The sequence below is a fragment of the Suricata suricatta genome, chromosome 4 (genome assembly GCF_006229205.1).
Source record: "Suricata suricatta isolate VVHF042 chromosome 4, meerkat_22Aug2017_6uvM2_HiC, whole genome shotgun sequence".
In the NCBI taxonomy this organism is placed as follows: Eukaryota; Metazoa; Chordata; class Mammalia; order Carnivora; family Herpestidae; genus Suricata; species Suricata suricatta.
In genome coordinates, this window is record NC_043703.1 from 94,134,309 (window position 1) to 94,154,262 (window position 19,954).

Here is a 19,954-nt window from a genome sequence, read left to right on the forward strand (position 1 = left end):
CAGACTTTTGCTTCAGGACACAAAGCAGCAGCTGAATCCAGACATCCCTCTTACCATAAACAACTAGGAAACTGGACAAAATCTATGAAACAATTATTTTCAAACACTGGAAAACAGGTAGAACAGGACTATGATTCCTGAGAGAAGGGAAACAAACGAGTGAGACCTTTGGTTGCTCTGGTTTTCTGCCTGGAGGCAATTTTCAGATAGCAGTAGAGGAAATGGGGATCCAAACAGAGCCCAGCACAATTAGTGAATTGAGGAGACAGAGATTTGAGGTCAAGGACAAGGCAGTCACAGCAAAGGCGATACTTGCAGGGTAGTGTATGGGAAAAGAGGGAACCACCAAGAGAAAGAGCAAAGGGTCTTTGGCTGAATAACAATCTGTGCAGGTGTAAGATGAAATTTCTTAAGACCAACAACAACAACAAAACTTCCAGGAAAGAACAATTGCCAGAGATGTGTATGCCAAACAGTTTCTAGAGCTCTCATAGAACCAGGAATTACCTGAGTTCCCACCAGCCAGGATGCAAAGGTTTTACTGAATACACAATGCATTCCGTAGAGACCACACAATGGCTCTGCCTTAAGAATGTGGCTAAACTAACCCCAGAGAAAAAGCTCCTTCATTTCTGTCTTTAAAAGCCTGGAAAAGATCAAATGTATCTACAAGTAACTCAACTGTCTGTTAGAACAAAGTCGAAACCTTTTTAAAGAAGTACAGCATAATCAGGCACCAAAAATAAAAAATTCACAATGTCTCTAATAAAAAAATTGTCAGACATGCAAAGAAGCAGGGATCCATAAACAAGAGAAAAACCAGTCAGTAGAAAAAGATCCAAAAATGCTAGAGATTAGGAAACTAACAAAGACATTTAAACAGCTGTTAGAAATATGGTAAATATGTTCAAGAGTTTAAGAAAAAGATAAACATAATGAGAGAAATGGAAAAAATAAAAAAGAACTAAGCAGAACTTCTAGAGATAAAATATCTGAAAATTAACTTTCACTGGATAAGATGAACAGATTAGACACGGTAGCAAAAAAAGAAGAAAGATCAAACCTGAAGTCATAGCAATAGAAAATATCCAAAATGAAGCACAGTGAGGGGAGGAAAAAGTCTGAAAAACATAAAAGAAAGCAAATAGCCTCTGTTACCTGTGAGACAGTATCAGGTGGTCTAACTTATGTGTAACTGGAGTCCAAAAAGATATGCTGGGTTGACAAAAAGAATATTTGAAAAAATAATGGTCACATCAAAATCAAACTGCTGAGAATCAGAGATGAAGGGGAAATCTTAAAAGCAGTCAAAGGAAAAAAGGCACATTACTTACATATAAACATAGATAAAACTCACAGACTTCTTGTCAGAGACTATGCAAGCTAGGAAATAATCTTGGCTCAGTTGGTTGAATGTCCAACTCTTGATTTAAGCTCGGGTCATGATCCCAGGGTCTTGGGATTGGGCCCCATTTCAGACAGGACCCCTCATTCTGTGCTGAGCATAGAGCCTGCTTAAGATTCTCTCTCTTCTTCTGCCCCTCTCCCCTGCTCATGTTCTCTTCTATTAAAAAAAAAAAAAAGGAAATAATCTTTAAAAGGCTGAAGGAAACAAAACAACCCCTCAACCTAGATTTCTACACCCAGTGAATATATCTTTTCTGAATGCTATTCTGGAAGATCTAATCACTTCTCCCTGGCTCTGCCATTGACCCTGGTCTAAGTCACCATCATCTCTCACCTGGAATATTTCAAAAGCCTCTCAACTGGTTTCCATGCTTCAACACTGTCTCCTCTATTTCTTCTTGAACAGTAGCCAAAGTGATTTTAAAATAAGTTTATCTCACTCATCTTCTCAGTTCCTCCAGTGGCTCCGCATTTCACTCAGTAAAATCCAGAGGACTTGCTGTGGCCCATACACCCTGCATGGGTCTAGTCCTTGGTTATTGTTCTGACTTCATATTCTAACACTCTCCACTTGGCCCTCTTCCAAACACTATTCCAGTCACATTGCCCTCATTGCTGGTCCTCCATGTACTCTCTTGTACTAAGAACCATGGCTGGAATAATCTTTCTCCAGGGAGCCACACAGCTCACTCTCTTACTTCATTCCATGTCTTTCTTCAAGGTCATATCATCAGAGACCCTTTTAGAACTTCCAATAAAAAATAGCAACCCCATTTCCAACACTCTTTATTCTCTTACTTTGTTTTTTTTTTGTAGCATTTATCACCATCTGACACTTACTTGTTTATTGACTGTCTTCCACAACTAGAACATTAGTTCTACACAGTAGGGGCTTTGTCCACTTGTTCACTGCTGTACGTGGAATGTGAAATCAATCACCTATATATATATATATATATATATATACACACACACACACACACACTGAATCCATGCCTCACATTTTTCTGGAACTTTCTAGTTCTAGACTCCTTGATACGTAAAAACACTTTGGTGCCATCACAGGGGCTGGGCAGAGCTCTAAATGACATGTATTTTAGTACAATGGCACCACTCTGGGGTTGGAAACCCTGGGAACATTACAAGAAGAAAAGACCAGGGCTTTGCAACTGCTGGCTCATTTGATCATATTACATGGAAAAGTTGGGCCTCTCCCTGCAGGGTCTGAAGCATCTCCTTCCTCCCTTCTCAGCCCTGAGGAGTAGGGTAGGGTCAGGAACTGGGATAGAATTAATCGGAATGCTCAGCTCCAAGTCTGCAGCTGGGGTGCCCTTCAGCCATAAACAGCTATAAAAGAAGAGGAAGTTTTATAGAAAAACATTTAGAAAGAAATAAAGCAGACATTTATTTTAAGATGAAGGTGATTCTAGAAACAAAGATGCTGTGGATTTAGGTTACTGCTATACATCAACCTCTGTTGCAGTCCTGCCACCCTTCCCTAGTGCCTTTCTCACTACAAGACACAGGAGGTTGTCCTCAGCAATCTCTGAGCAGGGAGAGGAGGGCTGCCCTGCCGAGCCCAGGTTTGGAGGACAGACTTTCTCCTCCAGCCTCAGCCTGACTTCACTCCCCACCTCTGTGTGGCTGGAGCATCCTTAATGGCCTCCCCCCCACTATTATATGCATACAGATGCCTGTCTAGATGTATTGTAGAGATCCCCAGGTTCACTCTCAGTCCCTTTCCCTGGATCTTCATGTGTGGCCTTGATGTTGAGGAATGGGGAAGAACAGAGAGCTAGAAAACCCAAGATTAGTGGGGATTGTGTTGAGTCACGTTGAGTGCCAATCACTAGATCCTTCCACATCATTCCTGAAAACATCTCTCTCAGCTTCTCTTCTGTTCCTTTCCAAAGGCCACAGGATCACCAGCACCTATCTCTAGCCCCTTCCACACAATTCACTCTGCACACTGATATTCAGCATCATGGATTGCCACATAAATAAATGAACAAATAGACCCTTGGCCTATTATGTGCAGGTCTTCCCTGCATGCCTACAAGACAGACATTATTATGGGAAAGATTTGTATATAGCTGTTGAGTCTAATGTGCTGAATTCTGCTAGCTCTTTGTTCAATGTGTGTATTTACCAGTAGCTATAAAATAAAATTATAACTATCATAGATCATAAGCCACTTAGAGCTCATGGAGAAACAATACAAATTGGCAATCCTTTTGAATGAGTTTGGAATCACACTGCAGTTCAGAGCTAAATATACAAACTGAGTACCTACTCCTCAAGGATTTACCACCCATATAGACATGTAAGCTCCCCATAAAGTGAAGGGGACAGCTGGTAGTGGGCTGATTTAAGTGTTTGAGGTGAACAGCCAAAACAAGGTACTTCACAATTATATGGTTGTTTCCAGGCAGTCTGGAGAATGACAATTTAGACTAGATTGCCTGCCTTAATGACATACTATATAGTGACTAATCAGTCAGAATCCTTCTCTAAAACACTCATCATCACATTGTACTTGTGCTCAAGAACATATAATGACTCCGTATTGCTCCCCACGCCAAGTCTAAACATTTCTGCCCAGCTTTTCAAGGCCCTCTGATAAGATCCAAACTTATAAAATCAGGTTACTGTTCTTTAACATGCCAAGGGCAGGCTGGTCCTAATGTCACACACTGTGGGCCTCCCTACCCTGCAGGCTGAGAGGTGGCATCAGACACCGTGGAGCAAGCAAAGGCTCTGGGGTCAGAAACCTCAGCTCACGGTCCAACTCTGCCACTCACTGTGTGACTTTAGCCAAATTATTTATTAATAAAAACACGAGCTCAGTTAGGATGCTTATTAAATGCCAGGGCCAGACTAGGCACTACATTCATTACCTCACAGAATCCTCCCAACAACCAGTGAGATAGGCACTATTATTTCTCCCATTTTATAGATGTTAAAACTGAAGCTATGGAAGTTCATTCATTCACTCAACAAACACTAGATGCTTGGCAACAGGGACATAACTGTGGGTGAGAGAGAGAGAACCCTGCTCCTTGAGAGTGGTTGGTGGTCAGGAACAAACAAGCAAACACATAAACAAATCATAAACCAGATGATTTATGGAAGCAGTTCATGTTCTAATAAGACAGGGAAGGGGCATGTGGGTAGCTCAGTAGTTAAGCATCTGACTCTTGATTTCAGCTCAGGTCACGATCTCATGGTTTGTGAGTCTGGTGAGTTCGAGCCCCGTGTTGGGCTCTGTGCTGACAGTGCAGACCCTGCTTGGGATTCTTTCTCTCCCCCTCTCGCCCTTCTCCTCACTTGTCTACTCTCTCTGTCTCAAAAATAAATAAATAAATAAATATTTAAAAATGATAATAAGATAGGGAAGTGTGATAAAGAGGGGCTGAGGGTGAGTAGGGGTAGTCAGGGTAGTTAGAGAAGGCTCCTCAAGGGATGACATTTTAGCTTTCGTCATGAAGACGTGAATGTGGTTGAGAAGTCAGCCATGCCAAGGCTCAGGAAGCAGTGCTCTAAGGAGCAGGGGCAGCAAGTGCAAGTACCCTGAGGTCTGATAAGTCCAGTTTGGGTGTAGTGACATGAGTGAAGGGGAGTGGGGTGCCAGTGAGGCTGAGAGAAGGTAGGGCCAGAACCCACAGGGCCTTGCAGCTCATGGTAAGGAATCAGGTTTCTTGCAAGGGGAAGTCATTGAAAGGTTTCAAGTGGAGCACTTGACAAGAATTTGATCTGACATTTGCCTATGAAGATTTCTTTGGCTGCTGTGTAGAAAAGAGGCTGTCAAGATGCAGAGAGGAAGCTGAGGGTTGGTTAGGAGACTGACTTAGTTGCCCCAGCAACAGATGGTGGTGATGGTGGTCAGAGTAAACCAGGAGAGATGGGCGTGGGGACGAGGGGATGTAGTCAGCATATATTCTGCAGGCTGGACTGACAGGATTGGATGAAGGATTGGATGTGGGAGGTTAGGGAGAATGAGGAATTGGGACAGCTCCTGATCTTGGTGACATTTATTCAGATAAGGAACAAGGAGATGGGGCAAGAATCAAGAGTTCTATTTTTGGTCTTTTTAAGTTTTCATACCAAATTAGACATCCATGTGGAGATGTCGACTAGGCAGCTGGACCTGTGGTCTTGGACCTTAGTGTGGAAGATGGGGTTATTTCTTCTGGAAGTCACCAGCAGATAGACAGGGTTTAAGGACATGGGATGCAAGGGGATAAGAGTATGCAGACCCAAAATATGCAACTTTGGCATAGGACCATTTTGAGCTGAAGGCAATGGAGAAACAGCAGATGCAGGAAAAGTTCTCTACCCTTCTCCTGTCTGTCTACAGGTAGGGTATACGTTTTCCTTTGTGAAGGTGTCTTTCCTTTCCTCAAATGGACCAGAAAGAAAAGAACTCTTAATCACCAGAGACCTCATATCACCCCGATACTGCAGGAGATTGAATCTGTATAACAGAGCTTACTAAAATAACACTTAAGTTCCATTAGGTTCCCCTTCTTACAATTTATCACTCCTAGAATCTTAAACTGCTTTTCCTTTGTCTTGTAACTTTACAATTTATAGCTCTTTATTTAGATGGTATATAAACCCCTGGCCTAACTGCTTCTTTGGGTATGAATTCTTTCCTTCAAAGGCCTCCATATACATACATAATAAGCCCTTTCTCCTGTTAATCTGGCTTTTGTCAGTTTAATTTGCAGGGCCCCAGGAACTGAATGTAAGAGGGTAGAGGAAAAAGACAGGTGAAATGCGATTGTCTGAAGGAAGAGCAGAGGGGCGCCTGGGTGGCTCAGTCAGTTGAGCACCAACTTAGGCTCAGATCATGATCTCAGAGTTCATGGGTTTGAGCCCCATGTCAGGCTCTGTGCTGGCAGCTCAGAGCCTGGAACCTGGTTCCAATTCTGTGTGTCCCTCTCTCTCTGCCCCTCCCCTGCTCATGATCTGTCTCTCTCTGTCTTTCAAAAATAAATAAATGTTAGAAAACAAATTTAAAAAAAAGTTTAAAAAAAAAATTAAAAAAAAAAAGAAAGAGCAGAGAGAGGGGTCTGCGGACTGAACATGGGGCTCTCCAACACTGAAAGACCAGACAGAGGATGGGATCCAGCAGAGGAAACTGAGGAGGGCAGCCAGTGAAGATAAAGGAGAGCACGGTGTCCCAGAAGCCAAGAGAAAAGAGGATTTCAAGAAAGAGGAGTGGTCAGCCATGTCTAATATTGCTGAGCTGCTGAGTAAGCTGAGAACAGGGAAGCGATCACTGGATTTGCAGAAGGAGGCTTCTGGGGATCTTGCATGTGGAATGGTGGGATGACCTCTTGATTGATGTGGACGCAGAAGAGAAGGAAGGGGAGGAAGGGAGAGGTTGCCTACCCTTTAGAGAAGTTTTCCTGTAAAGGGTGAAGAGAAGTGAGGTAGCTGGAGGACAATGCAGGAGTGAAGGAGGTTGTCTACTAAAAAGGGAGAGGGGCGCCCAGGTGGCTCAGGCGGTTAAGTGTCCAACTCTTGATTTCAGCTCACGTCATGATCTTACGGTTCATTAGTTGGAGCCTCGTGTCAGGCTCTGTGCTGACAGTGCTCACACTCTCTCTGTCTCTCAAAATAAACTTTTTAAAAAAGGGAGAAAATACAGCACATTTGCATACTCATCGAGGACACTTGGACAGATGCATGGGAGTGGGTAATGGTAGGAACAGAATCTTTGCGTGTGTTAGAGGGGGTGAACCTCACGAAACAGGCACTTGAAAGTGGACAATTCATCTGCTGTCATAACAGGGAAAGCAGAGCCTCATGATGAGTGGATTTGGTGGCGTGAGGAAAAGAGAGTTTCTAGCTTCTTTTATTTCCTCAGTGAAGTGTGAGCAGAGTGAGGGGTGTGAGAGGCTGGAGGTGGGAAGAGGGGGCATAAGCAGTGAGCTGACATCATAGGAAGGTGGTAGGAGGGCCCCCCCTGGTACCAAGGCCGCTGAGAGAAGGTTGGATCGGCCAGCATCATGGCACTGCTTTCTCCAGCCACAGTCAGCTGCTTAGGTGCTGATGAGGAAAGGGTGAAAATCTGGCATTTTGATGGAGGCAGAGTAGAGACAGGGGCACGGCACATGGAGAGTAGGGCAAGGAAGTTAAGGGTCCCTGCAGAAGGAGTAATCCAAGCTGGATTAGAAAAGAAGTAAGGCAGGGGGTTGGCGCCTGGGCGGCTCAGTTGGCTGATCAGCTCAGGTTGTGACCTCACAGTTCGTGGGCTCTCTGTGCCGACAGCTCAGAGCCTGGAGCCTGCTCCGGGTTCTGTGTCTCCCTCTCTCTCTCTGTCCCTCCCCCACTCATGCTCTGTCTCTCTCAAAAATAAATAAATGTTAAAAAAAAAAGAAAGAAAAAAGAAGTAAGGGCCCAAACAAGATGATGGAAACATAAGAGTAGGACTCTGCAGGTCCTGAGGTCCTGGGATTGTTGTTCTGGGACAAAAGAGGAGGAGAGCTGGAATGACAGGAGGTGTGGTCAGAGGAAAACTTTGAAGGTAGTGCAGTTCCTGGTTGTGGCAAGGACAGAGGTAGAGCAGAGTGGGACAGAGAAGAGCATCGCTGTAGATGAGACGTCCGAGGGACATGTGCCCTGGGTCTTCAGTTGGTCACACTCAGGAGACAGGAGGGGGTACGGAGGAAGGCAGTGAACAAGACTTCCTCAGTGAGCGAGGCAGAAGACGTGCCCTGGCAACTGGCTAGTGAACGGCAGAGCCGAAATTCAAACCCCAGACCAGAGCGCTCGCCCTCGCCCTGACCACCGTGCCACCCTTCATGTCTCCTGGTGACGCAGATATTCTCAGTCTGACAATGGAGACGTGAACACCCACTCACCCACTCAACGGTGTGGGTCAGGGAGCTTGGTAAGGTGCTTTCCACACAGCAGGCATGCAATCCAGTCTGCTGCCCTGTGGGCATGAGGCACACCACCCACTTCAGCTCGGCACGCCTGCTTCTTGAGATGCTCCCTGGGTCATGTGTGTGCTCGATAATTTGACCACAGTCCCTCGCCATCAGGGACTGTGCTGCTTCAGGAATTTGAGGCTCGTGTGTAGGTGGCGATGGGAGGAAGAGGGACTTAATGCAGCTGCTGGGTTCCTGACACACTGACTGCATGCCACACCTCACTCGAAACACACTGAGGTGCCTGGGTCTACTTCTAGAAGCCCTGGGTGAAGCCCTCTGCAAACTGAAGCATTCTTTTACAAGGCAAGTTGTCACCTGATTTTCATATTTTACTTTTTCTTAAACTGGCACCTGGGTAGACTTGAGAATCTTGGACACAGCCATTCATCCACAGATATTCCTGGAGCCTCTCCCATGTGCCAAGCCCTGTGCCAATGGAGGCACAGCAGAGAGCAGAAGACACGGGTGTGCAGGGCCTGGCGCTGGCAGGATGGGGCGCTGTGGCTCTGCGTCACTGGCCCTGACAGAGGAAGGGTCTTCTTTCCTGGCTGCTGCCTGCGGCTCCCAGACCCCCCCCCCCCCCCCCCCCCCCCCAGCAGGGTTCTCCTGCTATCTCACCTCTTCTTCTTTACCTGCCTTTTAAACATAGCATCTGGACACTGAAACCGGCATGTTCTCCAAAATGCATCTGCCCTCCTAAGAAATGCCAACCAGCTCAACGTGGGCAGAGTTTGGTGTGCCCCTTCCCTCTCAGCCTGGGCTGTCTCTGCAGCATTTCTGGTGGGCCCTGGTATGAGGAGCTTAGAATTCAGAAAACTTGGCAGCAGGGAATGGGGTGGCAGCCATTGGAAAAGGTTAGGAAGAAGTCACACAGAGTGTGATTTGGGGTTTGTGTTTATCTCGACTGTAACTTTCCAGAAAGCTGGACACCCAATTCCAATAAAAGCCTCAAGTATTTCTGGAGGCATTGTGATAGCGCAGGATTATGTGGGTGGGCGTGGCTTTTCCCAGTTTGTGCAATTGCGTTTAGTTACTGGGAAAACTTCTGACTTCTGTCCAATTTGTGAACCAGGATCTGGTTCCCCAGCGTGTGCCCTGGACAGGAGGGGAGAAGGTAACACTGCTAGGCTGAGGGGTAGAATTCAACAGGGCCTCCTTAGGGCTGGGGACCAGGGGCTGGGGCCAAGGCCAGGACAGATGGGGAATCAGAGTCAGTGGGACAGCTGGTACCAGAAGTCTGGCTTGGTTGTTTAGGACGGAACGTTTGCTACCACTCCTGGGGCAGCAGGGGCTGAGGCTCAGAATCGTCTGGTGTGGTTTTACGCCAAGCATGGTACAGGGCCCCAGGCAGGGGAGGGAAGGACCAAGCAGACTCAGAGAACCACAGAGACAGCACCATCAGCCAGGGGAAGCCCTGCTAGAATGAGCTGGCTGCCTGCTGCACACCTGCCAGCCGCCGAGAGATCGTTAAACCAATGGCCCAGCAGAGGGGCCAGGACACGGCCAGTCCCTCTGGCATCAGAGTGGGGAGGGAGAGGCAGGCGTGGGGAGATTCCTGGAGCCCAGCCTGGGCCCAGCTTTTCGCATTTAAGTAAGAAAGTTTTTTATTACTATGTCCAGCAGTCCAAGGTTGTCAGTTACTCACGCTCATTAATTCATTACATCCATTCAACAAATGTTGATGAATCGCCTATTCTGTGCCAAGCATTATGCTTCATGATTTACAGAAACGGTCTCTCTGCTTTAATTATCTCCATCCATCTCCAGACACAGTGCACACTTGATAGCAGTCATTCAGTGCATGGCTAGTATTGTTAACTGTAGCAGTGACAAGCCCCACGAAGACAGAGCTCCTAGGCTGGAAGAAGAGGAAGGGAGAGTGATTTCTGACACCTACTATGTGCTGGGTCCTGTGGCAGCTTTTGACATAGCTTTCATTATTTCCAGGGAAAATGGCATAGAGATAAATAGTTGCCACAAGTCTGGGGCCAGTAAGAAAGACTTCATAGAAGGTCTTGCTCTAGTGGCCCCATTTGAGTTGGGCGTTGAGGACCAAGTTCACTGGGTAGAAAATGGAGAGAAAGGAAAGAGCATTTCATAAGCCATAGCTTGGAGACTCAAAGCACCTGTAGTTTGGGGACGGGGGTGAGCAGGAAGTGTTGGGGTGCAGTAGAGTGGAGAGTAGGGGAGGGATGGCCAGAGGTTAAGAGTGGCTAAGGGGGGGGGGGCGTGCATTGGCAGGTCCTTGGTTTCATGTGCTCGTCTAACATGTGGGCAGGTTTGCCTCCAGGACATGACCTTGAGCAGAGCCTTTCATAAACCAACTGGCCCTCAGGAACTGAGCTGGCCATATCCCCAGACTTTCCTGGCTGGTGTGCAGATTTTCTGGTTATTCGGTTTTCTGTTCCCATCTCTCCATGTCCACTGCTGCTAGCTCAAGTGCAAGGCTGAGGGCCCTCATGGGGTAGGAGCTTGGCATAAAGTTCCCTTTGACACAGGCGCCAGAGTTCTGGTGAGCTCTGCACAAAGCACTAGGCTTGTCTGCCTTCTCTCATCTGCCTGGAAGCCTCCCTCCCAGAGAGGGGCAGTTGTAAAGGATGGGAAGCAAGCAGCCCTTAGTTCGTTGTAGCCATGGGGTCTGCAAGGAGCACAGCACAGCCAAATCTGAGTCCTTCAATTGTGCTTGAGCCCTTGCTGGTGCCTCCTCATGTTCTCTTCCCTGACCCCCATCTCCCAGCAAATCCAAGACTGGGCTGTGATCCTTCCCTGTCTATGGTAGTGCAGGCCTCAGGGGCAGCCGAGAGGATGTGTGGTGGTCAGAAGTCTTGAATATTCTATCCTGCCAATGACTCACTTGCTGTAGCTTAACCTCAGTGAGCCTGTTTCTTCCTCTGAAAAATGGGATAGTAGATTCCTCTTTGCTGTCCTTGGGTTTTTGCAAGGTTTCTGAGTAAACATGGGGAAAGCATGGTAAACCAGCAAGCATGACATGCCTTTGAGGGGGAGACCACCAACGAGAGTGGTGCGGCTTCAGCTACTCCTCCTGCTCCCCAGAACAGAGGTTCTGAGTACTGGCACAGTAGAGTCTGGAGAAGGGAAAGGCTGGCAGGCCCTGCAGCCTCCCCTGTCCTGCCCTAGGAGGCCTCCTCTGGTGACACCCTGGCTCCCACCCAGCGGGGGGCTACTCACTGCAGTGCCATCCTCCAGTGGCCTCCCTCCAGCAGTCCCAGCACCAGACCCACCTCAGAGAAGCCTGGCAACAGAGCCTGACTTCAGCCACCTCTGGCTTCGGACGCTCTCAGTTCCATGACTCCCCCCACCCCCTCCCCCCAAGCACTGCCAAGAGGCCCCAGTCCACCTGGGAAGCCAGGGAGTTGGGCAGGAATTGGCCCACCAGGGCTCCATTCTGGGAGTGGAGAACAGAGAAGCACCAGGGGACACAGGTCTACCCCACCACTCACTCATCCATTCAATTATTATCTAAATATGTTTTTTAAAAAGATTACCAGAGCACACACATGTGAAGAATTAGTAAGATGTTCTAGTTGAGGAGCCAAAGAAAATGCATTTTAAAAAGCACCCTCCCAGCCCAGTTACGTAACAGTGCAGGACAGCAACACACCCCAGAGACAGTGGCCAATGAGAGGGCGGCAGATGCCACACTGCAGAGGGGGCTGCGACCCAGAGGGTTGCACACAGGGTGGTGTGTGTGGGTGAGCTGCAGGGGCATGAGTACTGCCTCAGTTTCCCTCCTGTGCAGTGAGGCAACTCACCAATGGGGCCAGTTCAGGGCAGCTGATGGTTCCTAAGGGCTTGCCAGGCACTGCACACACAGACTAGCTCGCTCAGTCCTTAACATAATGCCATGAGGCAGGAACCATCATTATCTCACTTTCTAGAGGCAACGCAGGTGAGAAGAGGTATATCCGCTTACCAGGAGCACGTGGCTTGTACGTGGTGGAAGTGGGACTGGAAGTCAAGCAGGCGGGCTGTAGAGCTGGTGTGTGCAGTCCACATGATACTGCACTAGGAGAATGTGAGCAAATGGCCTTCTCAGATATGAGAATGTCAGAGCTGGAAGGGACCCCTGGGACTCCAAGTACTCCTTCCTCTTAGGAATGGAGAAACTGAAGTAGTGGGAGGTGACGTGTCCTGGCCAAAGCCACAGGGCCGGTGAGTGGCAGAGGTGGGTCTCAGCTGCCAGTCCTTGATTCACTGCTGCTTCTCTACACCCTGGCTAGTAGAGGTGCAGTCTGGGAACCAGTGATACGGATGTCCCTGAAGGCTTGTGAGGAATGCAGAGTCAGGTTCCCTCAGACCTATGGGGCAGATACCTGCATTTTGACAAGAACTCAATGATTCACATGCACTTTATAGTTTGAGAAGCACTGCTCTGTGCTACTCTACCTTCCTGGCCTCCAGTATCTGTTACCATGAGTACATACATGTATTGTATCCACACACAATAAAACCTGAAATTACAAAATTCTGGAAGCTCCATCCTGGTGAGCCCTCTGGGATCCAGGGGAAGCAGACAGAGCAGGTTCCCCCAGAGCTCGATCTTTTAAGGGCTCAGGCACACCAGTCACTGCTGGCCTGCTACTGAGCTGGGAGCTTAGCCCTGAGCTGGGGTGCCAGCCCAGGGAAGAAGGGACACTCACAGACAGGGTCCAAGCATCCTCCCCCATCACCACTGATGGCCTAGAGTGCTGTGAGGAAGAGCTCGATTGGAGGCGGGCCTGAGAATGGCAGATTCAGGACAGAACTCCCTGGGGCAGCGCCTGACAGCAAGGGTGGTAGCCAAGAGCTGGCTTGAGCTGAGGGCCCCGGGGGTTTGGTTTCTTTCTCTGCTCTCTCCTGGCACCACCCCCAGTACTATGAAAGGCTCTTCTCAATCCTATGGAAAGTCCTACATCCTCAGAGCCTCAGGACCCTCCACCTCCCGACCACCCTGCATAGAAATCCTGCCACTGCCCCTGAGTGCAGTCAGAGCTTGAGACGGCCCAGTGTGCCCACCTCAGACCACACACGAATTCCGGGCAGCCAGCTGGCATCCCCTGTCCCAGCCCTGGGTCCTGGGGAAGTCAGTGGAAGTAGACAGAAGCCAGGGAGGGTCAGAGGACTGGGGAAGACCTGGGCTAGGAGTGACCATGGGAACACAACGGCTTTTTGCTCTGTCTCCCAGCTCCTCTGAATCTGAGGCAGCCACACAAGGGCAGGGAGAGTCCCGTTGTAGTTGACAGAGCTGGGGGCACCAAACTCCACCTTCCAACACAGACCACCTTCAGATGGAGTAAGAGCTTCTCCCTGGAGGGCACCTTGAAGGCACCTGACTGACTCTGCTGCTCCTCAGAAGTCCTACTCTCCTTTCTATAAGCTCTTCCTCTTTCTCCCTCACGTACAGCTAACTGCTCCCTGGACTCACTGTGTGACCTTGGGAGCCTATTCTCCTCTCTGAACCTTGTATGAAATGAGGAACAAGGCTAAATTATCCCTCTTCAGGTGGGTCCTTGGAGGAGCTCTAGGGGGTCCTTGGAGAAGCCTCCGGGGAGAGCACTGACGGGCAGGGCTCCAATCAGAGCAGCTTTGCTACTGTCTATCTTCTATAATTGGAAGCTTGTTGGCTTTTGTTGGCAAAATGGTCTAAATGCTTGGGAGACTTTTATGATACTGTCCAGCTGGGATCCCAAGGGGTAGATCTTTGCTCCCTGTGGCACAGTTCTGGGTCATTCCAGGCTGGAGCCCAGTCAGCGCTCAGGGGAAGAAAGCACTCCTTCAGCCGGCTTGGCCCAGGAGTGGTGGCAGACCATCCTCAGGAGTGCAGGGGACAGGAGGGAAGAGGTCCAGGTAGCCCTCTCTCTCAGTCTTTGATGGCCTCGCAGCTATTCCCATCTGTTCCTCTCTCCTGCCATTCTTTCACCCAAAACCTCCCAAAGAAAGCAGCTCTCATTAAAGCAATGGAGGCTAAAAATGCTGAAGCCACAGACTTGTTCAAGGGGCTGCTCAGCCCCCGGGACTGAATGCAATCCTGGAGAAAACCAAGTGGCAGTCTGTGGCCTGTTTCCATGGAACGAACAGCTGGATAACTGTCCGGTCTCTGCCAGGCCATGCAGAGGTACAGGCTCAGCTTGGGAGAGACCAGACAGTCCCTCACTCGGAAGGGACTGGCCACAGAAGCCATGAAGACAGCAGTATCCACTGACTCAGCAATTTCACCACTGGGAATTCAACACAAGGAGAAATTACAGAAGGAAAAGGCCATCTGCATAAAGATGAGCACTGTGGCATTACTCAAAATAGCCCCAAACAGGGAACTACCCGGCTTCCCAGCAATAGGGGTAGTAAATTATAGAACATCAACCAGATGGAATATTATGCACCCACTAAAATTAGCCTGTGAAGGCTATGTGGAAACCCAGAAACAACACTGATGATAAAATGTTAACAAAAGGAAAGCAGCTCAGCACAGATCAGTTCTCTTTCTTTTCCCTACGAAAGGTGTGCCAGAGAACTGCAGTTGTATTAGGAGGGATTTGCTCTCTTGTTCACTGAATAAATAATGAGTGAGTGTCCATCATATTCTGGGGCCAGGATGGGTGCCGTGGATGAGCCTGGATGAGAACGTGTTTCCTTAAAGGTCTTTCAAAGCTGTCACGGCACCATCTTTCAATAAAAAATAGTTGATGAGGGAAATAAGTGAGGAAAGGGGCTCTGTTCCTCTCAGGTAATGTTATTTCACTCCTGGGATCTGAAACACCTCCGGTTGGATTACATGTTAGAAGAAAACCAAATGTAAATGTGGCGGTGACATTTTGGTCTTATAATGTCTTAGTTTCCTTTGAAGCAAAAACAGTTTTAAAAATCCATGTGAAAAAAAGAGGAAAAAAGTTAAGACTTGTTACTAATCTCGCGGCTGAATAATTAAGTGTGCCTAATTCTGAAAGTAGCAAGCTAAATTATGCAGTGCCAACAGTGACAACTCTCATACCTACACCATCCCGTCTAGAGCGGCATGGTTTTAACTTTATAGCTCAAATACGCTGCCAGAAAACCTAATAAAAGGAAGCAAAAATATTTCTGTTTATATCAAGCTGCCATTTGAGAAAGACTTTTAAATATGTTCTTCCCTATGTGTAAATCTGACAGCAGTTGCATAATTAAAACCCCAGTGGAGAGTTTCCTTTTAATCTTTTCAAAGTAAACCAGTAAAATATCCTTTAGGATGTGAAACGATAGATTAATACCCTTTGGATTGCTTGAATATCTGTGAGCTAGAGCACTGCCTCCAAGAATATTGTTTAGTGCTGACAGAACACAGCCGCCATCTTTACCTGGACGGGTTCACGTAACCACAGGAGACGCAGATAATGACCTGCCAAAGGCCACACATGCATCTACAATAAACTAGGCTTGTCTTGGATTTTGTTAAATAGAGGACTGAATAAATGAATGCATTTCACATTAAAACAAACTTGATTCCAACCCCTTAGGAATATGTCACATCACATAAATAAAAGAAATAATAATTACTCAGGGTTTCGGTTCAGTGTAAGCAATCAGTATGAATAATTTAGACCACAAAGTAGATTTGTATTTTGCTTGAGCTACTCAGGTTGACTTTTACACAGCCTCAACGACTGCTGAACAATCACTGGCAGATTGTCCCACTGGATCTGTAGCATGTGGACACACGTGTGTCTATATTGTTGCAAACTGCCTAGCTCTGGGTGTGGCGCCCTGTTCAAGCCAAATGTCCAGACAAATGATGTTCCATCTAACCCTAAATACACATAGCCACACCTGAACTTTTCTTCTGTGTCTCCCTCTAGCTGAAGGCCCATTCCTGCGCCTTCTTCCCCTTCCCTATGTGTGTGTGTGCATATGCACACATGCATGTGCATGCACGTATGTGTGCACATACACCCGTGCTCGCTCGCTCTCTCTCTCTCTCTCTCTCTCTCTCTCACACACACACACACACACACACACACACACACACACACACACACACCAGGGCAAAAGAAGGCAGAAAGCAAGTGGTTTCTGTCTTTGTACCATTCCAGAAAACAACAGAACGTTTCCTACTTGCACCTCTGTCTTTGACCTTCTTGGTATTGGCTCTGCCTTTCCGGCTGTCTTAGAGGTGCCAGATGATTCTAGTCTGTCTGACCTCTAACATATGTTTGATCCTTCAAGTGTTCTCTGGACTTAATCAGTCTTGGCCTGACCAACAGACCAATCCTCCTGCCCAGCCCTGCCCTGATGTCAGACCCGCCCTGCCCCTCACCCATTATTAAATACTTCAGTCTCAAACAAGAATGTGCCCACCACTTATATGCTTGAAACTGGTAGACCAAACACTACACAACATGGATTCTAGATCCAGCTGAACACATAATTAACTGTGACAGACAAGTTCCTTAAAACTCAACAGCACATGGGATTGGACTAACGGACTCCTTGTGCTAGTCATCTTTAGTGAAAATAGCCAGGATACACTGTCCATAAACACTGTGATCCATCTGCTGCTGGACTGTGCTTTAACCTGTGTCGTATAGAATAAGCTTTAACTTTTCCAAACAGAGCACCGGGCCTGGCATACACAATACATCATATTTATAGAATAAATAAAGGAAGGTTTGTTCATACAAACATCTAGAAGAATCGTTTAGCAGGGTCCACACACCACAAAAAAGGAATGCCCACACTGCTGCATGGACCATCTACACCATGATATTCACTGATCAGAGAAAACGGAATGCATATTAAATTTCCTTTCTACTGGATGAGAGGGCAGGCAGAGAATCCTGACTGCCCACTCTGGACCAAGCTTTGGCTCCCTGAGCTGCTAAATCCATAAATGCACCAATACTCACAATAATGGTCTCTGAAACTCAGGGCATTTAAGGGAAAGAAACGATGTAAGCAGAAGAGAAACTGACGTATGTAGGCCTTTACTTAAATCGCATCTAAGTATATTTTGCAAGAGGAGCCTGAAATGACAACCATTCTACTTTGGGGATCAGCAGAACGTTTCTGACTGACAGAAGTGACCAGCCCGATCCAGTGCTTCAGGTGGATCCTGCTACTCATGTAGCTGTCTTGGGATCCCTGCAAGGGTCTAGTTCAATGCTAAGTTGTCCACAGGCTAGTTCCCATCCCTCAGTGTAGCTCCCCTGAGAGATGACTGTCTTCCTGCAGCAGATTTTGGAAACAATGTGCTGGGTCATGTGTGGTAACACAGCCACATGCTTCAGTGTAGCCCTCCTACATGGTTTGCCTACATCTGAAAACACGAATCAAGAAAGAGAACATAGTTCCTTTCTGCTTGACTAAAGAACAGCCACTCCTGCCACTAGATTAAAGGCTGGGGCTTGGAACAATTTGCCAACACACAGACTTGATTTTGTACAAAGATTGAGAAGAGCTTTAGAAGCTGTGGCTGGGCAGTACATGAAGAAATTGACGGGAGCTCATCAGAGAGGCGCAGAGACCAACAGGTCACTGGCATGGGGCCCCATTTGGATGGACTCACTCTGTAGGGGAAGAGGACACTGCTAATACCTTTCCCTTTAGCATGTAGGCTCCACTAGGAAGCTAAAGCCAGAGCATGTAACCGGCAGAGAAATGCTGTCGCCACCCAAGACACACACAGGTGGGCCTCTAGGTGGAAGAAAGCAAAACGGTGTGTTTACAAGAGGAGGAGCACAAATCAGTAATGAGCTATGAATGCATGATGTCATCCTCTAGGACTAAACATCCTTAGTACTTTTAAAGCACTTAAAAAAAACTGTAGTTGCTATAGCAACTTGATGCAGCTCTTACAAGGGGACTTTTGGGGGGGGTCATTCTATGTCTTCAATCACCATAACAACATGATATAGCTTTTTTAAAGAGTATTTTTATCAAATTTGTGTGTGCTTTGGGCTTGGGCCATATTTGCCATTTCTATTTAAGATAATCAGATGAAGCATGACACATGAAAAATCATTGAAGGAAAGGAAGCCCTTTTGCAGACTATACATATACACTCAGAGAGACATCTCTAGCTGCTCATATCCTGCATATCTTTCTCTGCCTCCCAGCAGCCATCTGTGATGGCTTACACTGGCCAGTTGGTCTATGCCCACCTCTGAGCTGGCATACAAAACCAGCCCAGAGCCTACCCATGGAAGGTGTGTCTATGCAATCCCTCAGTCTTCAACCCAGTGAAACCAGCCCCCACCTCCAAAACCACCACCAGGAGACAGGGCCTTGGGGTGACTAGTGATATGGCCAGCCAAATGCCTTCTCCCACCCTGGAACTCAAAGCAGGAGCAGACGGCACACACGCACGCACACGCACACACACACACACACACAGTCTCACCAAAGTGACAATCCTGTATTTATTCTGCACTCTGTAGTAACTGGGGGGGAGGTCTGTTTCACATGACACCCAGGATCCATGGAAAGGGGGGGTGGGGAAAGTGGGTGACAGGAAAAGGAAAAAGAAGAAAAGGGTGGAATGGGGAGCAGCTCCAGGATTTCTACAAGAGAGGCTCAGAGGAGGGGTGAAAGTGGGAGACATGGAGGGGGGGCTTAAAAGAGCATTTACACATCATGTTTTGTGTGGTTGTGAAACCCTTAGCTGTTTATACCAAAAATAAGAAGGAACGATAAAAAGCATAGAGAAACTACCCCCTCCCCCGCCCCATCCAGCTACCCCTTGGTGCTACTATTAGTTGGAAAAGATGGCAAGGTAACAAGAGAGGTCAAGAAATTGGAGAAGTTGGGAAGCGGATGGAGGGAGAAGGGGGAGAAAATCAAAGTGGAGAGGAGGACGGAACAAGAGCACTGAAATCCTGGTCTCTGGGTCTGACGGCCTTTTCTTTGGTGGAGGGGGCGGTGTAGACCGTAGGAGTAGCTGGTGAGAAGGGGATCAAAGAAAGTGGTCGTCCTCCCCAGGGTGAAGGGCTAGAGGATGCTGAAGGAAACCGTGTGGTAAAAGAAGAAAGAAAAAAGAAATTAAAACGTTGTGAGCGGAGGGAAAGGGGGCTTCTCAAATTATCTGGCTGAGAAAACAGACCCGTGAAAAATAGGAAGGAACTAGAAGGCCCTAGACGCTTATTCTCACAAGTCCTTTTAGAGGAGAAAACTGAGGCGCACAGAGGTCAAGTTATGGAGCTGGCAAGCACTAGTGCGCGCGGGCGGCCGCGGGTCAGCCCAGCGCCTGAGTGAGAGTTCTCCCCATTCGGCCGTACTGCCTGGCGAATCACCGCTGGGTGAGCGCCAGAGATGGGTCTCTCCGGCCACCTCTCGGGCCGAAAGCCAGTTAAGAAAGAGAAGGGTCAGAAGGAGCGGGACGGGAGGAGAGGTGAGGCAAGACGAAAGTAGACAGTGGGGCATTAGAAGGTTAGGGGGAAGCCTTGGCACGCGGACCCAGCTGCTGAGCGGTAGAAACGGTGGCAGGTGAAAGGCGCAGAGAGGACAGACGCGCGCGGGTCGCGCTGCTCACCTATGGTCGATACCACGGTGCCCACGAAGTAGAAAGCGCCAGGGAAGTCCCAGCGCGGGCGCAGCGCGTCGGCTCGGACGCCGGCAGCCAGCGCGGCCTCGTAGTG

At 48.0% G+C, this 19,954-nt stretch overlaps 1 protein-coding gene across 1 annotated transcript in view; it reads right to left on the reverse strand.

Annotated features, from left to right (window-relative positions):
• The window catches only part of KCNK12 (potassium two pore domain channel subfamily K member 12), a gene marked incomplete at its 5' end in the record, with an annotated part of 47,150 nt that extends 27,196 nt beyond the window's left edge, over positions 1-19,954 (reverse strand). The window contains one exon of the mRNA XM_029938507.1: positions 19,849-19,954. Within this exon, the coding sequence (XP_029794367.1) occupies positions 19,849-19,954 (106 nt within the window). The remainder of the gene's footprint in view (positions 1-19,848) is intronic.